This window comes from Miniopterus natalensis, chromosome 5 (assembly GCF_054644295.1).
Source record: "Miniopterus natalensis isolate mMinNat1 chromosome 5, mMinNat1.hap1, whole genome shotgun sequence".
In the NCBI taxonomy this organism is placed as follows: Eukaryota; Metazoa; Chordata; class Mammalia; order Chiroptera; family Miniopteridae; genus Miniopterus; species Miniopterus natalensis.
Window position 1 is genome coordinate 70988865 of NC_142085.1, and position 21335 is coordinate 71010199.

Consider the following 21335-nt stretch of genomic DNA (forward strand, 5'->3'; position numbering starts at 1 on the left):
TTCTGTCCCAGTCTTTTCATTATATTTAACTTGATAAAGTCATTGTTTCATAAGTGAATTGATACTGGCTATATCTCTTTAAATAAAGCAAGTAAATTCTCCTCAATGTATGAAAAGACATAAGTGAAATGATCAAAATGAACTCAAAGGAAAATGAAGTTATTTAACATTTGTAGGTTTAGAACTTTTTAAGGAGGCCTCTGCCTCAGCCTTTATTGCCAAAGCCATAACTGTGTCTTTACAACTTTGTATTTAGTCTGTTATTGCTGTAGAGTATAACTTACTTAAATTTAAACCCTTAAATAATTAGATATATGTGTATGTGTGTGTATCTATATGTATAAATACACACACATATACATATATGTTATGCATTTGCAGATTCACCTACTTGCTAAAATTTATTTGTACTTCAAAATCAATGCTTGTGATATGGTCATAGTCATTTGAAAACATTCATAGAGCAGCAAAAAATTCGCGTTACCCAACTCACATGTTCCCAGATGAGGTCTAGCAAGGCGCCACTCTGTTTTCTTGTTTTAGCTCTCATATTGTAAACATTGTTCTTATAGTCTATTGTCTGTTTAGTGCCATGCATTTTGTATGTTTGTGCTTTTTGTTGGTGATTTTCCTGTTTAAAATGCCCTTCAAGTGTAGTGCTAAAATGCTGTCTAGGGTTCCTAAGAGCAAGAAGGCTGTGATGCGTCTTACAGAGAAAATGTGTGTGTTCAATATGCTTCTTTCAGGCATGAGTTATTGTGAACCAACAATATTCATTAAATAATGTATTTTTAAACAGAAATACACATAAAACAAGATTATTTATTGGTCAGTAGACAAAACTGTCGTGATCAGAGGCTCACAGGAGCCTAACCCTGTAGTCTCCTTAGAGAGTTATTTGGTGCAGTTATTTGGTGTTGGCAACAACTGTATATACTATGAATAACAAGAATTCACCCTATGTGTACATAAAAACATAAAAATTCATATATAAGATGCAATTTATATAAGTATGTATATATAAATAAGAAATTATATAATTATAACTGCTACTGATTGACTGAATATATGTATTCATATGTATATATATATTCTGAAATACCTGAAAGTTATTACAAGTGCATGGGATTTCATAGACATTCAATGAAAGTGTGTGGAATGATTGAATGAATATTTGTGGTTGGATTGAAGAAATGATTGGATTGAGGGAAGATGGGTAGTGACTTGGCAGGCTCCCTTTTAATATGCTGGTGACACACTTTAATCTATTTTGCTAGGAAATTTGATACTTAAAAGCTTCTATGTAGTAAATTTTGTGACATTACTGCTGACATAACCAGTGGCTAGTCCTTACTGTAATGCAGGGAACCTTAATTAACAAATAGTTTTTAATCTCACAAGGGTTATATTAAAATCATCAACACAAACCATTTACCTAATATCATTCACTTGCTGCTATAGGCCATGGTAGAACTAGGTATTTGGATTCAGATTCCGGGGTTTTACATTGAAGTGTATATGACATTCTTCCAAGATATGATTATAGATCTTATGCTATTTCAATTTAAATGTTTTATTAATATGTTATTTTATCTTAAATCTTCTTTTGAAATTATTATTTTAGGGCTTATATCCAGAATCACATGGCATCATTGACAATAATATGTATGATGTAAACCTCAACAAGAATTTTTCACTTTCTTCAAAGGAGAAAGATAATCCAGCCTGGTGGCAAGGGCAACCAGTACGTAGCATTCCACTTATGGCACCAAAGTAACCTCCATATCCCACTGAGACAGTGGGCCCCTCTTCTCTCTCTACTTTGAGCTTTACCTTATCTTTCTAGTTCTAAGGACTGGGGGTGGGAAGGTATTCAACCACTATTCATAGCCTTTATGATTATTCACTTAAATGACCTTCTGTTGAATTTTGGATATCAATCTGGAAGTTACTTAGAAAGATGATCTTTTTTTCCCTTTTTCTGTTTTATAATTCTTTAAAAAGGAAAGGAAAACTGTAATTTACCAATTTAAAATAAAAGATTTTCTTTCTTACCACTTCATTTTTTATTTTTCAGGTGGATCCCTGGATAATGATATATTTTTTAACTGTTACAAAGATAATTTCTTAATAATTTAAATACATTTTAATAATTGAATAAATTTTGAGACTATTAATATCATTTAGTTTCTAATATGTGGCTCCATTTCTACCCAAACTGATTATTCCCTTGACTTCAACTTAACTTTTCTCTTAAAGATTTGGCTGACAGCAAGGTATCAAGGCTTAAAAGCTGCTTCCTACTTTTGGCCAGGATCAGACGTGTTTATAAATGGCTCCTTTCCTGACATATATCAGACTTACAACCGGTAATGAAGCACTTGCAGATATAACTCCATCTAGACAAGAATGATTAGAATTTTTTCTTCTTTTTTTTTGGTTTTAACCTTGATGGTAATTCTATTCTTCCAATTTTGGGACCCAAAATCTTAAAGTCATCATTGATTCCTTCTCTTACATCCCTCATCCAGTCTGTCAGCAAATGCTTGTCACTCTAATTCAAAATATGCACTGAGAACATTCTGTTACCTCCAGCATTAACACTGGTTTGAGCTACCATCGTCTTTTGCCTTTATTACTTTAGTGGTCTCTTTATATATCTCCCTACTTCTATTCTTGTTCCCTACAATCTATTCTCAACCTACCAGCCAGGATGATTACTTAAAAAAAGCACACACAAAGAAACATAGGTCCAATTATGATACTCCTTTGCTCTGAAAACTTCAATGGCCCAGCTTCACTCACAGTAAAAGCCTACAAGTCTCTACGTAGTATGACCCCCAGTGTCCCCCACCCCTACCTCTCAGATCTCCTCTCTCGTTCCTTCCCTGCGTGCTCACTCTGCTGGAGCCACACTGACCTTAGTGGGCCTCAGCCCTCCAGGCTTGCTTCTACTATTGGGCCTCTGAGCTGGCTGTTCTCTGTCTGAGATAATCTCACTCCTTGTACCTGCACAGCCTGTACTCTCACCTCCTTCAGGGCACTGCTCAAAAATTACCTTCTCAATTTCCTCTTAGCCTGATTGCACTAAGATTTTGAATCCCAACCCCCTCACCCCGCTTTCTCAGTGTCCCTTTCTCTGCTTGTCTCTCTTGTTTTTCACAGCATTTTATTTTTAGCACACTATGATTTATGTTTTAGGTTTATTGTTCATTATTTGGTCTTCCTTCAAGAGAATGTAATCTTCAGGAACAAGGGTGTCTTTGGTTTGCTCACTGACCAATTCTGTTCAAAATCAACAAATAGTGTTTGGCACTAAGAGTTTCCTCTATAAGTGCACACATGAATGAAAGAAATAAAAAAATAAATAAATGAATGGATAATAATTCTTGGTATTTTTATTTTAGTTGGGAAAATTGAAGGAGACAAAGATGAGAAGGGAAGGAAACTATATTTAATTTCTAGTGAGGCAAGTGTATCTCTATATGAGTATTGAAAACAGGAATCCTTTTAAGTAATACTGAACTCCTTTCAGTATTTTGATCATATTTGAACACAAAGTGGATATCCAAAAATATCCACCTGCCTTTCTCAGTGAGAATCTAATCTAATGGAATTATTTTTTATTTGATTAATTAAAACCATTATTTACTCCACTTTGCAGCAGCGTCCCATATGAACAGAGGATCTTTACACTGTTGAAATGGCTGGACCTACCCAAAGATGAAAGGTAGTATCAGAAGTTCTGGCACAGTGGGATATTCGTGGGTATAAAATGAAATTATTTCTTTACTTTGAATGACCATTTTTTAAAAAGAAACTTGATATTGCCGTTTAATTGGCATTTTTAAAGAATTATTCCCAAGTGCACTTGACTTGTAGCTCTTGAGAATGTAGTTGACACTATGGGACAATAGAGAGAGAATAGAGGCAAATATCACAGGACCAGACCTGGGCTGAGAGCAGAGCTGAGAGTGGATCTGAAACTCAGGTCTGAGGCCTGGCTCAAGATGCCAGCAGCGCCATGGCAACAGGCTGGAGTCAGAGCATCCTGGAAGAGAGCTCCAGGTCATCAGTGCAGCAGGAGCCAGGCATTTAAAGGGAAAGCTAGAATGGCAGAACTGAGGCAGCAAAAAACATAAAGGGTCGAGGCACACAAAGAAGCCTTTTGGGTTTTTTTATTCAGGGTTGGGGGAGAGATGTTGATTTGCTGTTTCACTTATTTATGCCTTCTTTGGTTGATTCTTGTATGTGCCCTGATTGTGGACTGAACTGGCACCCTTGCTGTAACAGGACAACACTCTAACCAACTTAGCTACCCTGCCAGGGCCCCAAGAGAGGTCTTAATGGCAAGAACGAAACAGATTTTTGTTACTGAGTCAGACCCACACTTAGTCTCCCATGTGGAGACTATCCCTGATGGGGCCAGCTAGAACCTCTGGATGAATAGAAGGAGGCGAGAAAAAGAGAGGAAAACTGCCATAAAGTTCTAGATTTACAAACTCCCCAAATCCAACCTATAGGTTTATTCCAAATCAATAATGTCTTTTCCTGTTTTAATTTTACCTTTAGACCCAATTTTTATACACTATATGTGGAACAGCCGGATTCTGCAGGACATAATTTTGGACCAGTTAGTGCCCAAGTAAGTTTTATTTTTTAAACATATAAATGTCAAATCATCTAGCCCTAACCCACAAAGTAAAATGGTGTTCTTTAATTACCACTGAATACAAATGTATTTGATATATATACATGAGGAGATAAAAATTGTTAAAAGTTTGAACAGACTATCTGCCTTATTAACCATAAAATAGTTACACGAGGATGTCTATCTTATTAACCACATTTTGGTTCATTTGGTAAACACCTTTGAATGCTTAGATGTAGCGCTGTTATTTCATGTAATGAAAACATCAAGGCTAGATACTGCGTGTGCCAATCCAACATGTTAATGTAACCAGTTGAAGCTAAGTCACCTGCAAGTCCATTATGGGACACCCAGCTGTCTCTCCTTGCTCAGCTCCATCTATAAGTTCCTTGTAACTGGACTTAACATGTTATTGCCTCAGGCAGAATTATTCCCTCCTGGATTCCCATTATAATTGAAGTAGAATTTTTAACATTAGTTTCTTCATTATTTAACCATTCTGTTATGCTTTTATAACAAATCGAGTTCTTCAATGTTACTTTAAAAAAAAGCAAAACTTAATCTCTCTTCTAAAATCCATTTATATAAAGCTGCAAAGGCCCTTGTGAGTATGGCATTTTCCTACCCCATGGAAACTCATGTAACAATTATCCTCAATTGTCCTCAGTTGGAACAACTTATTCTGGCATTTTGTTCTGGCAAGCATATTTATTCTGGCAGCATGACTTTGCTGTTTATCAGAAATGCCGTTTCTCTTCCTTCCCATTAAACCACAATGAGTTCTAATATAAGGCCCAGCTCATTCTTACCACTTTAACCCTTTGGTCTCTGTGTATTTCAACACCACTCGAAACTGTAGCACAGAATTTAACACTTCACCGGGTTATTCTGACAGTGATTGGCTCAGTAACTACCTAAAGCATATTCACCATTTCTCTTTTTCTGTTTTAATTGTTACCCATATTTGATATGATTAATCTCTTGAGAGAGTAAACTGTAATCTGCATTTGTCTGATCCCTAGAATTGACTTAATATTAGGCACCACATCTTTTTCTTTTAATCAATGCTCTAGTTCAGCACCCAAATAAAATTTAAGTATAATTATGAAAAGTGCTGCAAAGGAAAAGATCAGGATGCCCTGAGAGGACTTTGAGGAGGTTCTAATCTGGTTGGGTAGGACGAGGGCTGGGGCTGGTTAGAAAGCTCTCCTCTGAAAACAACAGGAAAAACATTCACAAACAGCTTGATCCAGGGTGGAGCTGTGCACATTAGATGATCGTATAGAATGAGCAAGTGGACAGACAGACAAAAGGACAGATGGCTAGACAAATGGCAAGATCATGGTAAGAATAACAACAGCAGCTAACCCCTTTGTCTGGGCTAGAGCTGGGGCTGGCATCGTCACTTCATGTTCAGTAAAATGTGCCGTCTGTGGAGTGTGTACTTAGCGAAAGACCCTGTGCTTAGGAAGCCTGTGATGCGTCGGGTTGTGCAGTCCCTTGCCTGCAGGAACACACCCTCTCCTGGGGAGGCAGTCACGGGCACAGATGACCTCCAAACCGCGGAGAGTTTAACAGTGGCAGAGTGCCCAGGTGCTGGGAGAGGACAGAGGCGGAGGGGCCCTTAGTGTAGGAGGGAGGAGTGAACAGGATGACTGTGTGAAAGGGGACGTAATTATGCTGTGACAACAGGTGGAAACTGTGACTCTCACTGGCAAACCAGAGTATATGGTCACCCTAAGAATGAGGATCAGGAAGGCATCTCCGAGCTGACGGATTGAGCAATAGTTAAGGGTGGTTTGAGTTCAAGTGCTGCTCTGCTCTGCCCCTTATTAACGGTGGGGCCGTGAACATGCTATTTAACTTTAAACCTCCAATTTCCTGGTCTCTACAACTGGAAGTCCCGATGGCACCGCCCATGCGTGTTTGCTGTGAGGATTTCATGAGATCATGCACTAAAGCTCGTAACATAAATTGGCTAGTAGAATTCTTCCTCAAAAAAAGAAGAAAGGGCAATCATTGTTATAATAGTGCTAAGAGAGATAAACATTTCCCCCCAAATCCATGGCTAATTACTTATTCACTGGGGGGGGGGCGGAAGTCATGTCAGTTAAGTTATTCATTTAAAACTTAAGTCAGTTCAGTGTACTGTATTGATAAAGTATAGGAAAATTTAAAAACACAAAAGAATATAGATAATAAATTACTCTAATTTGCTCTTCAGAGATAACCACTGTTGATAATATCTTGATATATTTCGTTTTCATTTTCTGTTCATGTGTGCTGACTAAGAAATGCTAACTATATTTAAAAAATGAAATCAGTATTTTATGCAATATGTATTACTGTGTATACAGTTTGGTTTTAATTTTTTATGTTTGCCATTGTATTGTGAGATTTTCCTATGCCCTTTTGCTTTAAAATCATTTTTTAATGGCTATCAAGTATGCCTTCTTAAAGCTGTGGCATTATTTATTTTTTTGGTATTTAGATTCTAAGTAAATAATGTGATGACTACCTTTGTATATAAATCTCTATTTCTACCCTAAGTGTTTATTTAGGAAAGTGTCCAGAAGTGGAATTATTAGGTTACAAAATGTGCTCTTTTTAACTCTTTGATTACAAATGATCTTGTTGTTACAGGATCTTCCAGAATAGGTGTACGCATTTAGGTTCCCATAGAAGTTTCTGTAAATTCCCCTCCCCAACATTGGGCATTATCATCAAACCCTCTGCAGTTGAGAAATGTTTGTTGACGTTGAACATTTTTTTCAGATATTTACTGGACCGTAGTTTATCTTCCTTTGTAGGACACACAATTAAAATTTTTTGTCTATAGAAATTTAAGGAATTGGTATTTGGTAAATGTGGTAGCCTGGGTACTGGTCTTCGATTTCCTATTAAAAATACCAGCAATTTCAGAGAAGAAAATGTGTTTAATTTTCATGGTTAATTCAACTTTAATTCATGAAGACAATCTAAACTTCATTCCCCCCCCCCCAACCCCTTAGGTAATTCAAGCCTTACAATCAGTAGATAACACTTTTGGAATGTTGATGGAAGGTCTAAAACAGCGGAACTTAGACAATTGTGTCAATATAATCCTTTTGGCTGACCACGGTATGTTTTTTTAAAAAATTAAGTTTATCACTGATTATATCTTACAACAGGAATAGTGATACTTCTAGACCTAGAAGCTGTTGAATAGGTAAAGAAAAAGTTTTGGGTAGGCTGTGATGAATAGAGAACGAAAATTTAAAATCTAGTTTAATTATTCTAACACTCACATTGAATAATAGTACTTAATGAATGTGGTTGGATTGTTATTCAATCATAAAACATGTTTTTTGGGGACTTCAAATCAGTGGGTGTTTGTTCATATAGATTGCCTGCAGTTTATTGTATTGGCTAGTTTTACCAGGCCCTATGGAATTTTTTTTTTTTTTTCAGGTATGGGAATAGAGTTCTATAAAGTGCCCGTCACATCATGTTTGTCCACTTGAGGTTAACTCTTCATTTTGGTTAACCTGAGTTAAATAACCAGGAACAGCTGCCACCCTTTCTGTCATCTCACACAATTGTAAAGTGCTCAGGCATTCAACAAATATTTTTTTAAGTGCTTACTTAATGCCAAGCACTTCTTTAGATATGGTGTACTTGAAAGTACAGAAAGCAGCAATGGACCTTTTCTAGATGGGCTGGTCAGAACTGTCTTCTCTGGGAAGATATTCACTGTCCTCCAATGGCTAAGAGGAAAGGGCAGGTCTGCAGAACTTTTGTTTATATTTAGGACATCAAGATAATAGGAAACATTGTAATTTATTTTTAAAATTTTCTAAAAAGATTCTCTAACATGCTGGCTTATTGTTTTAAAATTAAAAAGAAATATTTTAATGACCATTTTGTTAAAAGAAATTGTAAGATATAAAAACTATATATGTAAAAATAAAATATTAAAATGTAAAATTTAGATGTAGTCTGAAGAATCGTTGAATACAATGGTTTAACTACCAAATTGCTTTTAGAGCGCATGCTGCTTATATAAATATAAATAATATCCTTGTGAACAGTAAATATCCGCTAACCCTTATTCTCTTCATGGGCTGTTTCATAAGAACGCGTGTTACTTTTATTTTAAACTCTATCATGTTACCTTGGGTACAAGTTCAGATATTATAAAATCTAGTTCGTTTCCTTATAAAATCTAGTTCGTTTCCTATAGAGGATTTTCTTCGAAATTACTTTAACTGATCCACATGGAACAAAGGATCTTTTTATATTCCTGCCCTGTCTTCTCTTATACACACAGCCCTTCTCTTCCACTGCCAGCAAGCTCAGGATCTGCCACTGACAGTAGACTAGTAGGGTAAGCTGTAGAGGTTCTCAGTAAAACCTGGTTGGAGATCTCCTATTTGACAGGGTTAAAGACAATCAGTTGTTACCACCTATATGTATTCAGTGAATAATATATATATTTTTAAATTTCAGGAATGGCTCAGACTTATTGTGACCAGGTGGAATATATGACTGACTACTTTTCTCAAGTAAACTTCTACATGTTTCAAGGGCCTGCCCCTCGCATCAGAGCTCGTAATATACCTCAGGACTTTTATAGCTGTAAGTATGAAGATGCCCAGATAGGAAAAAAAAAAAAGCTAAAACTGAAAGTACATAACCATAGCCCCCTATTCTGAGGATGTAGGGATCACCAGGCCCCTCTTCCAACTTCTTGGGAAGACCACACAGCAGCAAATGAGAAATTCATGCAGTCAGTCTATAAAGGCTATGGTAATACCTAATATTGTTAGGCTAAAATGTATTCTACTCCATTCTTAAATGCTAAAATAATTCTTTGCTTGAAATATTTTTTATTTAATTTTACCAGAGCATAGTCATTAATAAATGCACGTGTCAAATTCACCTGAGTTGTTCACAGTTTCTGCAGTTGTGAAATATCCATTGTAATGTGATTTTTCTTTTTTCTTTTGAAACAGTTAATTCTGAAGAAATTGTTAGGAACCTCAGTGTAAGTATACAGTCTCCTAACATATTTATTAATATAGGTCAATGTAATGACCTTAATCTGGGTCTCAAGAAATTTATAGTCTATATTTCTGAGTCCATACCTTCTGTCAACATTATTCTACATTCATGTCAGTTGCTTTAATCTTAGTTGTTTTCATTTTGGAGTTGACCCTACTCAGGAAATTAGTTTGGGGTAACACTGGCACTGACTCCTAGTTTTCATCGAATGGGCTGATGTTTCATTCAAAGGGGCCATGTTAGTGAGCTTCAGGCAGCATCACCTTTCACATTTTTGTATGTGCGACTTAGTATCAGAACATAGTGAATCACAGTCTTACACATCTTTCGTACAGGTGGGAAAAATCATCTCTTTACCTTCTAAGTATAATTGCAACTGCTTTTTGTTGGTTCCCACGTCCCAGATGGTAAGAAAATGAGCAGGGCAGATTCCAGAATGCTTAAAGCAATCTGAATTTTTCAAGGTGGAGTTCACTACACCTGGAAAGACCTGAAAATACTCTTGTGTGGTAGTTTTAATAGTTCTATATTTAAAATATATTCATCAATATATCTCTACTATATCCATATATTTAAACTACTATATTCTTGAGTTTACCATTATTTGGGACGGGGCTAGATTTTTTAAAGTATAGGTGATATGCAATTTTGGTAAAAACTGTTAGGATGAAATGTGAATGATTACAGATACAGTGGGTGAAGAAGAAACTTAACTATAACCTGAGACCCATTGCAAGTTTGCCATAGAAATGACCATTAGAGCAGAAATCCTTTCGTGTGATTCACTGTGTTCTGATACTAAGTCGCACATACAAAGGAGTTAATCACTCCTTTTTTCTCTTACACTAATATTCTGATCTTGAGTAAGCTGGCTAGACTATCTCACCCCCTACTGGTGAAGGGTATACATGTAGTGTGTTCAGGCTGATTGGGTGGGTAGTTGAGGTTTTTTTCAATTTGTGGATTCTCTAAATCCACTCATGTTTTCCCTCTTATCCCTCATCTCATGATCCATATAGCTGAAGTCCTGTTGGTGAGGTGAGGGAGGAAAAATCTCAAATAATCCCACTGGTACAGGGGGTTGGATGCCATAGGCTTTGTAAAACCATTATATGACATGACTGGACTAAGGCTACTTTGTGTAGTGGTAGTCCATTTTTCTAGGGGCTCTGTAGCTCCAGGTCCATGAACAAAGTAGTCCAGTATTCCCAGCATATTATTTCTTGTAGTAGCACAATACTCCCAGTACTGCTATTTGGGGGCCTATATTGAGCTTATATTGGACAAACATAACTAAAACCAAACTGACAACTCAGTGAATTCCACAACATTCTGGCTGCGTGGCTGACACCAGTGTCAACTTCTTTCTTAGGATAAAATGACCAAAATTTCATCTCAACTTTAGCGTCTTTATTTCAAATTCTCAAGTACAAAAAAAAATCATGGACTTCTTCAGGGCCTAGCAGTGTACCTCACATGTTCCCTGAATTGACTCTGGCTGCAAACTCATCCAGCTAGGAAAGTATGACTTGTCAAATGTTCTCTGTTCCTTAAGGCACATTCTAATCCCTTGTAACTGAGGAAGCTGCACACTCAGCAGCTGCCATCATGTCCTTGCCTGGAAGTTACAAAAATATTGGCTCAAGAAGGAAGCAATAATAAATGAAAAAGAAGAAAAATAAACCTGGAAAAGATAGCAATGTTTCTTTTAAAATTGTTTTTTGTTCATTTTCATAGTGTGTCTTATTTTTCTTCTATAAATTGAGCATGAGATAATAGTGACACAGGCTTGAAATCTTTATGAAATTATTGAAGCTTAAAATAAATGAGAAAATGAGGACATAGAAAAAAATCATGTCCCCGTGTCTGCGCAAGAAATATCCAAACCTGCAGGGAATTTGTATAAGAGCTTATTTGAGCCAAAACTCAACAATTGCCAATAAGCAAAATCTCAAATTCTTTGGGGAATGGCAGTGTTGGAGTTGGGAGAAAGCAAAGCAGGGATTAGACTACAGGATAGTTAACCAGATTATGTGCTCTCTTGAGGTGGTTTTGTTTATTTGAAAGATGTGTTAACCTAGCTGCACTAGAACAATGGACAGGGCTTGAAACACCGTTCATTAAAGAAGTTCTATGTCTGGGGAGTGACTACCATCATGTCTTGCCGGGTTAGGAATTTATGATTTCTTCTGGCATCCCTTGCGATCAGATCATCCTGTGAGGTTACTTTCCGTAGAACTTTTTCATCTATACCCATATTCTTATCTGCGTTGTTTTCTCTTCTCCAAAAGGTCATGTGGGAGCAAAAGTTCCTTCATAGTCTGTTTCTCATTTCCTCACTTTTTCTTTTTTTTTACATGAATAGTTACCAATTTGATTTTTGTTTTTACATACTTTTAAAATGTGCTATCTAGGTATAGCAGTAATAATGGAAGAAACAGCATTACTTTCCAATGTGTGAGAAATTCATGAATATTTTACAAATAGGGAGACTATTAGATTTCAAAACCACTGACTTGATTTGAAAGTTAAGCAAATTAGGTTATTTAAAGTGTAAATTGAGTCAATCGTGAAGGGATTTTTGGTGCAATTGATCTAATCTTCTTTAAAATTTTTATTTGTTCTACTAATGTAGTATATATTTTTCATGTAAAATTTAGAGTCAAAATTACCATTCTAAATCTAGACATATCTATTCTATCTCAAAAAAGGAAGGGAAATTTATAGTGGATAAACATACATATATACAGGAATAAAAACTTAGAACATCAAACAATATAATTTACATTATATTTTTAATTGCAACCTAAATTGTTGCAATAATAAAAATAACATAATTAGGGAATGAGGCCACATTGATAACAGGTTTAATATTTCTATTCTATTAGCTAATCTTAAATCTTCTTATTTAAAAAAAGGTTAATAAATTGTCTTAGGAGGTAAAATTGTTGAATTAGCTTTCACAGTTTATGTGACATGAAGAAATGATTTATCTACAACAAATAAGTATGGGCTAAGATGTGGAGAAAAGGGAACCCTAATGCACTGTTAGTGGTGCAGCCACTATAGAAAACAGTATTTAGGTTCTTCAAAAAATGAAAAATGGAACTGTGTTATGGCCCAGCAATTCCACTTCTGGGTATATATCTGAAGAAACTCAAAGCACTAAAGTGAAAGAATATATGCACCCTGTGTTCACTGCAGTCTTATTTATAATAACCAAGATATGGAAGCAACCCAAGCGCCCATCAATAGATGAGTGGATAAAAAATATATATATATATACACACAATGGAATATTACTCAGTCATAAAAAGGAATGAAATATTACCATTTATAGCAGCATGGATGGCCCTAGAGGGTATTATCCTAAATGAAATGTCAGACAGAGAAAGACAAATACCTTATGATTTCACTTATATGTGGAATCTAAATAACAAAATAGACAAATGAACAAAATAGAAACAGACTCATAGATACAGAGAACAGACTTATGATTGCCAGAGGGGAGGGCACTTGGGGGGCTGGGTGAAAAAAGTGAAGAGATTAAGAATTACAAATTGGTAGTAAGAAAATAGTCACAGGGATATAAAGTTTAATATCAGGAATATAGTCAATAATATTGTAATAACTATGTACGGTACCAGGTTGCTACTTGAAATATCAAGGGATCACTTTGTAAAGTATATGAGTGTCTAACCACTATGCTGTACTAATACAAAGTGATATTGAATGTAATTAAAAGTAAAGTTAAAAAAATAATGTATCTCTTTTTCAGTGCCGAAAACCTGATCAGCATTTCATACCTTATTTGACTCCTAATTTGCCAAAACGACTACACTTTGCTAAAAATGTCAGAATCGACAAAGTTCATCTTTTGATGGATCGGCAGTGGCTGGCTGTGAGGTTTGTGTGTCTTTTTACTTATAATACTTTTAACAACCATCTTTCATTATAAACTTACTTGATCTTACCCTACTATTTGGATCACATACATTTTTCTGAGCATGACATTTTCTTGACCTTTCATACGTTATCCAGCACTTCCGTATTTGAAACGAGCATTATTAGATTGCTGATTTTAGCTTCCTGATCTTCACGATATAGATGAGATGAGTAAGAAGGCTGAGATGGTTCACTGACTGTTCCAGAGACTGCCAGTACCAGAACATTCTTACCCTCACTTCCCCTACTGTGGTCTCCTTTAGGCAGCAGACAAGATATCAGTTGTCTTCCAGGCTGGCTCTTTAAGATCTTTGTCATCTTTGTGGTTTTTGTAAAACAGCACATTTATGTCTGTAAGGCCAAACCAACCGATTGGTTGTCGTATTTCTTTTTTCTAGTTGTGATTGTGATTCATGCTGATTATTGAGCCTTTGCAAAATATGAGTGTGTTTAAGGCAAATAAAAATCATTCTGAATCACTGAATCTCCAAGAAACCAATTAATTCATTGATTTAATAAGATGTTATTGTGCCAGACCTTGTTCCAGACATTTGAGATACAGAAATTATCCCTGCCCTCCTTGTCAAATGGAGAAGACTGATCATCAGCCAGTAAACAAATAAACACACAATTTCTGGTAGTTTAATGTCTCCTACTTAAAAATTTTATTCCAGTATCTTTTCCAGGTGTAAGTGGATATAAATAGAATCAGGATCATATTATGTTTTCTGGCCTATCTTATCTGTATGCTACATAAAGCCAGGGGACATTCAGAGGAAAGTGAGAATACAGTGGCTGAAAGATATGTTTAACAAATAAAGAGGAGACGAAGGGAGATGAGGGAGTTGGGCTCTAATATAAGTGTGTGCAGGACCAGGAAAACCAAGTAGGTGCATTGCTAGGCTACAGAGTGTGCAGTTTCACACCCAGCCACAAGATGGCACTGGCCTCTCTTGAGATTGGAGTTCCATAATTGTGTGCCTCAGTGGCTGTACCTTGGCTCTGAATAGCATTTTCTAAAAGGTTAAAATATGCGAACAAAATTAAGCTTTACTAATGTTAAACTTATAGGATTGTTAGTAGTGTATGTATGTAATATATAAATAAATATATGTCCAAATGTGGGTAAATTCTCCAAATAGTTATTGTTTGGAGTATGAGATCAAAGAAGTTAGGAGACCACTGGTACAAATGAGAAAGTGCCCATCCATCCCATAGCATGACTATGGGGTATAGAAGGAGAGTCCAGCTATTGGAATACCTTCGGGTTTCACACATTAATACCCAGTCTCAAATTATGAGCTTTGTACATTTAATAGCTACCAGCGAGATGTAGAAAAAGCAGCAGCCAGAGAGTTCAAGGCCTGGCTCAGCACCTGTCTTCTCATGAGAACTTGGACTAATTAATATCCCAGGGCTTCATTTTTCGCACCTGTAATTCAAGATGAGCCTGGTTTTATTATTCTCTTGCTATTAGCACACAAAATAAACCAGCTTACATTATTGGAAATGTTGAGTACAGTCCTAACCAGAACAATCTCGGAGTCTCATCTAAAGAAGCCCTGGGGTCACTCTGTCTCCGGTGCTTAACATCTGAGTCTCAGGCTACCTGTTTTCTAAGTTAAAGTATGCTGTCTTTAGTTAGTGTTCAAAATTTGAAAACTAGATTAGACTTCCATTTCAAAATTATTGCAAATGTCATTTTAGCATAATCTATGTTCATCGCCTTCCTCCCCCTCCTTATTTTGCCCCAAATATGTTAGATTTTATTAAATATGGGGAACCCCAATTATTTGAAACTATAGTTAAAGTGTTGTTAAAGTGCCCCTTCAGAGAAACATGAATGAAAACTTCTTATTTTATTGAAAATATTTATTGGAAATAAGCTTTAGATTTTTTGGAAGCTGACGAATATGTCTCAGGCACCTTCCTAAGACATGAAAATAGACACAGTTCCCACCCTAAAGGACTTCGCCCTGATGGGGAGGGAGACAACAGTTGCAGTCAGGTGTAACAACTGCTGCACTAGGCTCAAGCACAAGGCACAGGTGTGGTCAGAGAATGCTTCCCGGTTAAGCGTGATCCTGCTCTGTGCTTTGAAGACTTGGGATGAGTGAAGCTAAATGCTGCCACACACAGTGGTTCCGCCCTGTGCAATTGTGCAGTCTGTGCATTGCAAGGGGCACTCAGCCAAGAAGATGAGTGGGAACGGAAAGGTAACCTTCTCAGCTCACCAAGCCCTGACATGGGCGGTGGGTGCGGAAGGCACCCACCTGCTTGCCAAGCCTTGAGCGCTGCCAGGCTGTGTCTTCTCAGAGGTGCTTCTTTCTCTAAATGCTCTTCTCAGAGCAGCGGGGCACTTTACGAAAGCCAGCAGCAGCCCTGGGGCAAGAAATGGCAGACAGAGTCAGGTTTCCAGACAGAAGAACCAGATTTCAGCAATTGCAAATAGTCCTGTGTTGCTAGAGCGCTGGGTTGAATGAAGCTGCCTTCTTCTGCATGACTGAGGAGTGTGACTTTGACCCGGAAGAGAGGAAGAGACAAGGTGGCTGGAGGTAAATACAGTGGGGCTTCCGTTTCCATATGGCAGCTGGAGCGAGCTGCCCCACTGAGGAGGATGGTAAAGCGAGGGGCACGGGGCCAGCTGGGGAGATGTGTAGGGATCCGTCCTTCAGTGTTACAGCATCCCCAACGGAGGCTGTGGAACAGTGGAGGGAGACTAGTTAGGCATCACATTATCAGGAAAGTAATTAGAGTGAACTCATGGCTCAGATTTTTCAGGATAGTGCTGGTTCATCATATTCTGTCCCACATTTGTATTCATTAAAACACAAAATCCATTTCCAGCAGTGATGAATAGTGTTAAAGAGGATTAGGGGTGTGTGTGTGTGTTTATAGGAAGATTCTGAAGTTCTGAGTCACATAATCAAGTAGGGGATCTGTTCAGATCAGAGGTAATGAGGATCTGGCGTAGAGTGGTGGCAGAAGAGCAAAGCAAGGGAAAACGCGGGAGCTCCTACGGAGAAAGAGCACTTGGCAACGGATTGGGTATCTGGGAAGAAGCCCTGCTCATCTCCCATTTGTGTCATACCCAGCTGGGGCAGGGGAACCTGGCCTTGATCTCGACTTTATTAATTAGACATGAAGAAGATAAGGAAGAACTTGTTCTGGAAGATTTCATACAGCACTTGGAAGTTGAGCTAAATTATAACACATGAAATCAACTCACCTTTTCCAAATGACAGCTTCCATTTTTCCATATGTAATTTCCAGAGCCAAATTAATGGTTGGAAACATAAGCAGAATAGTTAGAAGAGCAAGTTTCTGAAGTTTTCACTTGCAATAGGAAATACAGCTTTTTCAAACAATATTTTTTATCTTTTGGTTCCAAGTAAAGACTTGCAATACTTACCAAAGTTTTCTAATTGAGTTGGATTAGGAGTAATAGTTAACACACCCCCCCCCCCCCCCAGATTATTTTGAAAATAGAAAGACCAATAAAGGATCACATTTAGAAAATTTTACCAATGACTTGGTTCAAAAGACCTTTCTTTTATTAATAAATAATCTAGTTTCCCACAAAGAATTAAAGCCTTAATTATCCCTAACCATATAAATCTAGTAATCTTGGGGACCAAATATCTATGCAGTAAGGATAAAAATAGTTTTAAAAACAACTTTTATCTTAGGCCAACAATTATATTGGAACTAAGATAAGGACATGACCTGCACTTTAGGGTTATCAAATTTGAAGCCCTTATGAATGGGACTCCTCTTGTTTCCCCATTCCTGCTAGTACTTAGCTTCTTTCTTTTCTCTATTGGGTAGAGTTGAGTGTGGCCTGCTCAATGTTGTGACTTATGTTTTTATCTTATGACTTATTTTTATTTAAGCTAAGTGAGAGTCACTCGTGTCCTTTTTAAAAGTTGATTTTTTAAAGACATGAATTAAAGTCCCACTCTCAGCTGATTCTACAGTTTAAAGACAAACAAAAACATTGTGTGTGTGCACGCACCTTGAGGAATGGGAGGTGGGAAGTGGGGAAGCAAATGAGAGAAATCTTTTAAGGCCAACCTTTAGAAATAGGAGTCCCCCTTCTTCTTAGAGATCTAATTTGAACCAGTATAACATTGTTGCTTTTTAAAAAATTGAGGTTCATTGATTGCTATTTCATTTTCAATATAAAAACCAACTACATATGAAATTACTAATACTGCTGAATTTAAAGGTTAAAATATGAAAAAGTAGGCAAAAAACAAATTAATTAAATTCGAAAAGTTATTCAAGTAATAGAGCAGTGGTCTATGGAAGAAAAATCCCAAAAGTTAAAAATAAACTAGAAATTTACAGAATATACTGGCTTGTCCTTACCAAGTGTGATAATTAACTTGCCTTGAGTGTTCTTTATTCATAGTTTTATATTATTTTCCAGTTCCAAAAATTTATTTCTAAAGCAAAGTAATATATTAATCAAACTATTCTTAATAACACAGGCATTAACATGTAAATGTACAGGTAAGCATGAAGACAAATTCTTTTTTAAATCTACACCTTTGTTATTAATCTTCTGTCGATGTCTAAGAGTCAAAGGCCCTGGAATTCTCTTTCCTTCTCTTTCCTTCCTTCCATTCTGTTTGCTCCTTTGGGGTTATGAATTTGAACATAATAACTATATTTATGCTGCTGTTGACAGAAAAATTTACTTATATAAAAGCAGAAGCTACATAAAAATCTACTAAAGCTCAATTTGCAATAATATATCGATAGATTGATCAAAGTGTAATAATATTATTTCTTTATAGGAGTAAATCAAGTTCATACTGTGGAGGAGGTGATCATGGTTTTGACAATAAGTTTAAGGCCATGGAGGTAACTTACTGCCTTTTAAAAATATTTATTGAGCTTCTACTTTGTGACTGGCAATGTTCAGGACTCTTGTCTACATCTGTAAACAAAACAGATAAATATCCCTGCCCTCATGAAGTTTTCGTTCTAACTGGGCGATATAGACAATTGGCATTATAAAGGAATAAATTATTTGGTATGTTAGGAGATAAGTGCTTTTGGAAATAAAGAAGAAATAAAGAAAAAATAAAGCAGAGGTGGTAGAAATTGGGGATGTTTCATGGTGCTATGGGGGAAGTATGAAGCTGTAAATAAGGTGGAAAGGGTAAAATTTATTGAGCTGACATTTGAGCAGAGGTTTTAAAAAGGTGAAGGAAATAAGCTTTCAAATATTAAAGGACAAGTGTCCCAGGCAGAGGAAACAGCCAGTTCAAAGGCTATTAGGTAGACCTGAATGTATCTGTCGGATGTGCTGGGGCATGAGAGCCTTCTTAGACTATGGAAAGGCTGTGGCTGCAACTAATTGGAGGGGAACAAGTGAGAGTTCAATTGGATATGTTAAGTTCAAAATATTCATTAGACACGTAAGTAGAGATATTATATAGGCAACTGAAGAGAGAGTCTATCTGGAGATGAAAAATTGAATTGTAGGTATATAAATTATTTAAAAGATATGTGACTAGATAAGATCCTCAGAAATTAAGTGTAGATACAGAGGACCAAAAACTGAGCCCTAGGCACTTGTGCTTGAAGAGGTTGGAGACAAAAAGTTACTAGCAAAGAGACCTAGAAGTAGAGCCAGTGGGGAAGGAAGAAAACCAGGAGCATGTGGTGTTCTAGAAGCCCAGGAAAGAAACTATTTGGAGGAGTCCATGAGTCAGTGTAGCCAATATCCCCCAGAGGTAGTCAGTGTAACCAATATTCCCCCACAGGTAAAGCTTTATGGTGTTTGTAACCTGATTGTCTCATCTAGTTCCATTTGCAATACACCCAACCACCCACACACACACACACACACACACACACACACACTCACTCACTCATATCACATCATATAACATACACACACCACATACACATACACATACCACACCACACACACACACACACACACACACACTCCGATTCTTTGCTGATCATCTTGGAAAATTATATATATCCCTGTGACCAGAAAAGAACCCTTCATTTTTGCTTGATACTTTTCTTCTAGTTATTTGCAATCTAAAACAATTAGATCTGTTATAAATAATGTAATTAAGTAAACATCAATTAATAGAAACAAAACTATTTAGATGTTTTCACCCTAAAAATTAAAAGGGATAAATATCTGAGAAATCTGTGGGTTAGTACAAGTTGTGCAAAAATTTAATGCTCAGTAACTTCAACATTTTGTCAAGTATTAACATATTTGAACAACGATAGGAAAGGAACATGAAAAGAGTAAATAACAGTGTATAAATTTCTAATTTATATTGTCCAAATGTTGTAGAATTGTGCTGACTTTGGTTGTCCAATGTTGCTTGTATTCTCCTGGTCTGTTGACATATGAGGTGCTGTGGAAGCAGGTGGGTTTAGAAAAAGTATACACAGTATGGATTGTATTTGATTGGGACTGGTACAACCTCACAGGGGGAAACGATGTAAAAGTAATTTTCAAATCTGAAAAGAAACCCTTGCAGAGGCCTAAATACAAAAAGGAGAGCTGTCACAGAAAGAAAATTGTGTCACTTCTAGCATCTGTTTTTGAGTTGAGGTGGCATCTAGTACTAACAGCATTATTACCACCTAGGCTCTCTTTTTGGCACATGGACCCAGTTTTAAAGAGAAGACTGAAGTTGAACCATTTGACAATATTGAAATCTATAACCTAATGTGTGGTAAGTATATCTACATAAACTCAACAGCAAAATGGGGATATAATTTTTTTAAAATATATGTATATATTTATATGTATATATATTGAAATTGGTGCTGAATTGAATCCCAGAGGTGGAGGCTCTGCACTAAGAAGACAAAGTAGAAAAGATGAGGAAGAGTTATTTATTATTCAGAATTATTCATCTATAAGAGTGAATTCTTCTTGTTTTTCTAGTAATGTTAAACATTAGATCTCAGGAGACCAGCTTTTCTATTAGTTAGATACTATATGAAAATTTAATTGAATAAAACTTAGATAAATAAAATTACTTTTGCAACTTTTCAAAGCAGGAAAAATACTCCTAGAAATACAAGTATTTTCTTGTAATTACAGAGAGAAAATTTATGGCATAAAAAGATGGTAAGAAAGTCCTATTTGGATGGATACTTGTTATTACCCTCAATGCCATAAACCTTAAGAAATTAGAGTTTTAGGGACTCTAACCTACATTTCTGCTTATGTGCTTACCTCAGATCATTGTATTAACAAATCATTCATGTAGGCAAGGCAATGAGTGAGTTAGCTTTAGGAATTCAGACATAGATATGCTCACAATTGTCCCTCTTAGTCTTCCCAAAGTCTATGGTAATTAACTATGACTTAGGAACCAAAAAGTATCTGTTTAAAAAATCATGCGCTGTTGCCTAACAATTTAAATTTTTGGTGCCCAAACTGAGTGTGTGGTCAGCCCCCTTGGGGCTGGGGGGAGGAACGAGGTGGGATTCCAGTTCTAGGAGGGGTTTGTTTGGTCATTCTCAGCAGAAACCACTTAAAAGGCTATATTTGTAAAAATATTTGTATGTTTTGCTTTTATAGGAAAAAATTAGAGAAAGCTCTCTAAATATTAAACAAAATTCAATAGTTTAATTTTTAAAATGTACTTTTCCTTAGAGAATTTTCACATAATTAAGTAAATATACTAGAAGTAAGATT

The 21335-nt window shown here is 36.4% G+C and overlaps 1 protein-coding gene across 1 annotated transcript in view; it reads left to right on the forward strand.

Annotated features, from left to right (window-relative positions):
• Window positions 1-21335, forward strand: part of ENPP3 (ectonucleotide pyrophosphatase/phosphodiesterase 3) — a 66366-nt gene that overhangs the window by 25137 nt on the left and 19894 nt on the right. Inside the window, exons 8-17 of the mRNA XM_016204895.2 lie at window positions 1625-1744; window positions 2260-2369; window positions 3665-3730; window positions 4573-4645; window positions 7663-7771; window positions 9140-9268; window positions 9646-9677; window positions 13473-13600; window positions 18442-18508; window positions 20274-20361. Of these exons, the coding sequence (XP_016060381.2) occupies window positions 1625-1744; window positions 2260-2369; window positions 3665-3730; window positions 4573-4645; window positions 7663-7771; window positions 9140-9268; window positions 9646-9677; window positions 13473-13600; window positions 18442-18508; window positions 20274-20361 (922 nt within the window). The remainder of the gene's footprint in view (window positions 1-1624; window positions 1745-2259; window positions 2370-3664; window positions 3731-4572; window positions 4646-7662; window positions 7772-9139; window positions 9269-9645; window positions 9678-13472; window positions 13601-18441; window positions 18509-20273; window positions 20362-21335) is intronic.